Raw genomic sequence first — 6,112 nt, forward strand, 5'->3', positions numbered from 1 at the left:
CTAACCCAGCTCTGCTGGATTTCTCTTTGCTCCGAGAGCAAGCAGAGAGAGGGTTAGGCAAGGTAGTTCAGGGATTATTTGGATGTGGTTGCAGTGGGAAAATCTTGGAAGACTGAGCCCACAGTGAAACTCATCTAAGAGGCGAGGAAGGAGCACTGGGACAGGTCTGCTTTGGACACTGCCCCTGCCAGGCTCTGTAGAAACTCAGTGCAGGCCGGTTCAAAGGGAGCTGAGAGCCCAGCCTGGGCTGGTGGAAGCAAAGTCCAGCTGGTCCCGTTATCTTTCCAGTTGTGCACAGCAATATTGTGGTTTTTCACCAATTTCATGGTGCTTCCCCAGTTGACTGGAGCTCACTGAAATGGTGTGGTGCTTGGAAGCTGTGGAGGAATGGGCAGGATTGGTGTGGCCAGGCCACCTTGACAGCACCAAGGGCTCTGTCTGTTCTGGGCTGTGATGGGGAGCAGGGGAAGTGGCCAAACCTCCTCTAGCTGCTTTCTGAATGGCTGTTTTTGTCCCCAGAGAGGAAGCGGTTTTACCAGAACGTGAGCATCTCACAAGGAGAAGGTGAGTACGGCTGCTGGGACAGGACGGAGTGGCTGGTCCCCAGGAGGGGTATTATCACCCCACACTGCTTCAGCTAGATATGACACGCTCGCAACCCAGGCTGTGCGAGTGGGGTATTTGTCACCAGCCTGCTGTGCCCTAGTGAAGCCACGTGGTGGGAAACAGCTTCCACGACTGTTCAGGGGAGAGTGTATCCAAACGATTATGATGGTGGGACATTCAAGTATTCCTGGTCCCTTGCTCCTGTCAGCTCCAGCTCAGAATCTGCTCCCGCTGTGGGGTCATCTGTTGTTCCTTAGTGCCTGCTCCTCTTTGATTCCCCAGGATTTCTACTCTGATTCCCCAGGAGGCTTTGAAATAAACCTGGACCACCGGAAGCTGAAGACGCCCCAGGCCAAGCTCTTTGCTGTCCCCAGTGAGGCCTTGGCCATCGCAGTGGCAACAGAGTGGGACTCCCAGAGAGACACCATCAAGTTCTACACTATGCACCTGGTGAGCACGGCAGGTTGGGACGCCGAGACCTCAGCGGGGCAGAACGCTCTGTGCTGGGAGCCGTCAGGTCAAGGAAGTCGGGATTAACGACAGGGAATGGTTAAATACCAGGGCTAGAGATGGGTTTGCCAGGCCACTGCCAGCTGGCAAAGTCCTTGCCAGGATTGGATTCCAGGGCAAGGGCTGAGAACTGCTTTGGGGTGTAAGCCTTGTGTCGGGGTGTGTGAGACAGGGGCACCTGAGAATGCTGCCTTCTGCGTCCTGCTTCCCCCAGCTCTCCCGAGTACTTGCAGCCGAATCGGCATGGCTTGGTCTAAACCTGGGGTGACCGTGTAGACATGAGAAGTCTCCAAACAGAACGTGGAGAGAGCAGGTCATCCTAATGCTCATGGAACTGGGGACAAGAGATTGGGACCTTGGCTGGGAACTGGGGAGAACCTTGTGGTTGTGAGGGCAGTTAGACACTGGCTGGGGGACTGGGGGGAATCTGTGTCACGGAGGGACTTGAGAAGGAGCTGACAGTGTTACTGAGGATAGCAAGGGGCGGGAGGAAAGAGGACGAGCTTTGGAGAAGTCAGAGAGCCCAGTCCCCTGGTGCTTGATGGTTCTTCTCCCAAGGCTTCTGAAACCAGTGAGAAGACTCCTGTGATGTGAGCCATGTCCTGGTCCTGCACCCCTTTGAGCTGTGCTCCTCAGTTCTCTGCCACCAATTCCTCTGCTGCTTCTTGGCTTTGTACAATGAAAACTTCTTCCCCGAGCCTTGAATAACAACGGTTTAAACTGCCTTTATCCCGCAGACCACACTGTGCAACACGGCACTGGACAATCCCACGCAGAGAAACAAAATGCAGCTGATCCGCGCGGCTGTGAAGTTCCTGGAGACTGACACTGTCTGGTACGAGATGGGGGCTCCGCTGGCGCAGAGGCGAGGTTGTCTTGTCGCAGTGTGTTTTTTGGAAGGGTGGTTGTGGGAAATGAGGGAAAATGTCCACCATAACACCATCCTGGCAGGGCTCTGATCTGTCCTGGTTTTGGCCCAAGGGTCTGAATTAGATTAAGCCAGTTCTACGTTTGCAAACCTAGCGGAGGTCCCTGCACCCAAAGGGCACAGGTATGAGGGAGAAAGGGGATCTGGTCCTGTGTTGAACTCTGTTTTCGACACCTCTGTACTGGGCAGGGGCTGGAGCAGCAGGAAATGAAGATCTCCTTGGGGGAAATAGAACATCTGGGGGAATCTGTCAGCCCAGTCCCCGGTACTCCTGTGCCACTACAGGCAGCTCAGATTGCTTGTATTGTTAGCAAAGGATCAAGCCTGTTCATGCCCAAGCTTGTGTCTCACAGTCCGAGTCCCTGAGGAGTCCACTGGCAGCTGCACAGCCCTTGTTGCCCTTGCTGTGGTCTGGTGGGGGGCAGCTTCCTTCCCAGGGGTGTGCCCCAGCCTGGCAGGGAGCAGTCTGATAGCCTGGGAGCGAACATCCAGTGTGGTTTTGTTCTGCAATGTCCCAGTTATCGTGTGGAGGAGCCACCTGCCTTGGCAGAGCTGCAGAAGAATGAATGGGATCCCATTGTCACCTGGGCTGAGGAAAGGTAAGAGGTCAAAGATGTTTCTGTCTGCTTATGCCCTGCCCTGCTGGGGCCAGGAACTCAAGTGCTTGTGGCTGTCAGAGCCACAAGGTCCACGAGCCCTGTGCTTTTCTGAGGGGCTGGGTGATCGTTCCAGGTACAACGTGGCAATTGGCTCTTCAACCAGCATCCTGGGGCCAAACATCCCAGCCAGCACCAAGGAGACCTTCGTCAGCCATCTGGCGTCCTACAACATGTGGGCCCTGCAAGGTGAGCGAGGCTGTGCCAGCGGACTCTCCGCTCAGGCTGCGCCAGCAGAAGAGGTGGTTCCTCTCCATGGGGGAGAAGAGTGACTGTAATGTTTTTCCTCTCCTGATATGCTGAGATAATCAGAGTGTTGAGGTTTAGGTTTTAAAACCCCAGGCCAGTCCTTAGCTGTATTTGTTACAAGGACTCTCCCCTTAGTGCCACTGGTTTTCAGGGTCTGACTGCGAGCTGTCTGCTCTGCCCTAGCAAAAATAACTTCTTTAACACCACACTTCCTAGTGACATAGTCCCCAGCTTTGTTACAGGAGAAGAAATGGGGTTTAGTACTCCAAGTGTCCCTGGCTCTGTGCACTGTCCTCACTCTTTCACCCTTATAGTCCGTTTGATCTTACCTGAGACTGCTGAATGACACCTAAAGATAAAGAAAGGAAGTAATGTTTGCTTTGCTCGAGTCCTCAAATGCAAGACTTGAATGAGCAGCAGAGAGCAAAACACACAGAAGTCACAAGCTGAGCAGCTGACGAGAGGTGTCAGGGACAGGATTCCTGGGACAGGGCTTGCAAAGGCTTTCCATTACACCTGTAAAGGTATTTTTTGATGAATCATTTATTTTCCTCACAGTTTGCAATACGGGTAGGCAGGGCAGAAGGGAAAAGCATGTGAAAAAAGCATGCTAAGGTCCCTGAGCCATCAGGCACTCGCTCTCCTCCCCTGAACTTGCAAAGCAGTAGCCGGTGGTGCAGCAGGAAAGAGCTCTGCTGTTCCATCAGCCCAGCCGAGCAGCTGTGTCCTTTGCCGAGTTCTCCCAGGGCACAGCAATTTGCACAGTCATTTTCTGTGCGTGGTTCTAGGTGTGGACAGCTCTTGTAGCACCAAACAGCGTGAGTCTCTCCCACGCTGGACTTTCAGCTGAGCTGCAGAATGCTGGGGCCTGGCTGGGTGTCCCTTCCTTTGCACGGGGCAGGTTTGTGGCAGAATGATAGGAGGTGGTTTCCAAGGCACAGCCTTTGTCACTTGTGGTGACAGCGGCCAGAACAGTGCTTTGTGTCCGTTGTTAACTGCAGATTCAGTGCCCAGCTGCAAGTGGGAGGTGTCACTGTCCCTGAGGAGGTGCCACACACCCACTGTCTCTTCAGAGCATGTGAAGATGCTGCTGTAATGCTGCAGAAAACAACCATGTATCGTGTTTGGTTTGGGTTATTCTCTTCCAGGAATAGAATACGTTGTCACCCAGCTGAAATCCCTGATTCTGTCCATGGGGCTGATTGACAGGCACATTACAGTAGAGAGAGCCGTGCTGCTGTCTCGCCTGGAGGAAGAATACCAGGTAAGCGATGTTACAAAACAGCCCTGTAATTCCAATAGCAACAATCTCAGCGTGACAAATGCATCTCCCGCCACAAATAACTGGCAAGGGGAGTGCCTGCTGCTGCAGGAGAGGTTCCACTCCACCAGTCTCCCTGTTTGAGGGAGTTTGGAGGACACTGCTGTGGAGCAAGATCATGGGCACAACAGCCCAGAGTGCTCCTGGCGCTGCCAGTTTCTTTTTGCAGAACCCAGATGGCTGCTTTTCTCCCTCTCTAATGTGAAGTGCAAAGCTGCTCCGGGTTATCCAGCCTGGAGGCCTTGGTAGACACCAAGCTAATAACTTGCTTGCTGGAAGCTGACCTGGTGTAAAGCTCTCCCTGACCCAAAAGTGGCTGAAGTTGACAAAAGTTTTTCCATCCTCTGTTTAAGGGGCTTTGCCTCAGACAGCAGTGCAGATGAAGCATGTCCTTCCACCGTACGCATCTGGAGATCTCCCTGCCCCTGTAGTCATCAGTGCAGCTCCTGTGGGGTCACCCGTGTTTCACAAACATGAAAAGGGAAGCTGAGAGTTGCTGAGGAGCTCTATGTATAATCCAGTTCTGAACTGACTCGCGTTCCTCCTCTCCCTCAGATTCAGCGGTGGGGCAACGTGGAGTGGGCCCATGACTACGATCAGTGCGAGCTGCGTGCTCGCGTGGCAGCTGGGACTCTCTTTATTCACCTCTGTTCAGAGAGCTCGACTGTAAAACACAAGCTGCTGCAGGACTGAGGCTGCGGGGCCAGGCGCAGGAGGAAAATGCTCGACTGTGAATGGAGAGTAACCACCCTCCTGCCTCCACACCTTTCCTGGGATCAGCCTCATACTGAGCTGTGGGCAGCTCCTGGCTTGGGCTGCCTGCTGCAGTGCAGCGCCAGCAGTTCTGAGCCCACGGGGAGGAAGGGTCAAGGTGAGCTCCCTCTGCATCCCCCAGACAGCAGCTCTGTCCGTGACCGGTGGCTGCAACTCATCAGAGGAGCTCCCACGGAAGAAACAGCTCCCTGGGCAGGGCGCGGCACAGACATACCAGCATATGCCACATGTCTTCAGAGCTGCCAGCTCCTGACACACACTTGTTATGGAAATCTGAAAACAGACTCCATTGCATCTGTTCTTCATCCCTCGGCGTGCCTGTGTGTACCACCAGGGTCTCTGATTAAAGGCACGCCCCTGATAGATACCGAAAGCCAGTGCTGCTGCATATTCCTTTGTTTTAATCGCCAAACCGCGGTGTAGGTCCTGAGCTGCCGGGCTCCAGGCAGGTGCTGGGGTTGCTGCAGGCAGAAAAAAACACAGAGCAGAGCTGAGCTGACACTACCTACCAAACAGATCTGCTCTCTCCACATCTCTGTGAGCCTCTCCATGCTCAGTGCCCTGTCCTTGCAGCCAAGGAGTAGCAGGGAGATGACTGCAGTTGGGGGGGAACCTTGGCTCCAGCTGTCTTCACAAGCACAGGGTACTGGGAGCTAAATCTGTGACAGGCAGCACCAGCCACGGGGCGTTCAGAGAGACCCGACCTCTCCCCAGAGCGCAGATGCCGCCACCCTCTCATTTAACCTTCCCACCTTTCTCCTTGCAGCTTGCCTTGAGCAGTACCCCCCCGGCCAGCATCATTCCTCAGAAGCTGCCTGCAAGCAAGCGGAGCAGCTGCTGTCACCGAGCAAGGAGGGGAATTAATGACTCCTCCCTTGGCTGTTGCAAGCGGAGGTGCGTGAGCTCCTGCAGAACCATTGATTTCCCTTCCTGCTAGCTGGGGGCTGCGCTGTTCACGCTGCAGAAAGCTGCTTGTGCGAGAGGCGGTGAGGAGACAAGGCTCCCAGGCACGCAGAGCCCCCGCCAGCCGGGTACTTGCTGAGCTGGAAACCTGCTGTTATCCTGGGG

At 54.5% G+C, this 6,112-nt stretch overlaps 1 protein-coding gene across 1 annotated transcript; it reads left to right on the forward strand.

Moving 5' to 3' along the window:
* Positions 1 to 488: 488 nt before the first annotated feature.
* ATPAF2 (ATP synthase mitochondrial F1 complex assembly factor 2) lies at positions 489 to 5,068 on the forward strand (the record flags this gene model as incomplete). Its single annotated transcript, XM_010072665.1, has 7 exons — positions 489 to 564; positions 911 to 1,056; positions 1,854 to 1,951; positions 2,563 to 2,643; positions 2,777 to 2,889; positions 4,098 to 4,213; positions 4,826 to 5,068. Coding segments are annotated over 7 exons (768 nt in total), but the record flags the coding sequence as incomplete, so codon positions are not given.
* Positions 5,069 to 6,112: the final 1,044 nt, after the last annotated feature.

Source organism: Pterocles gutturalis, unplaced genomic scaffold (genome assembly GCF_000699245.1).
Source record: "Pterocles gutturalis isolate BGI_N339 unplaced genomic scaffold, ASM69924v1 scaffold23617, whole genome shotgun sequence".
Classification (NCBI taxonomy): domain Eukaryota; kingdom Metazoa; phylum Chordata; class Aves; order Pterocliformes; family Pteroclidae; genus Pterocles; species Pterocles gutturalis.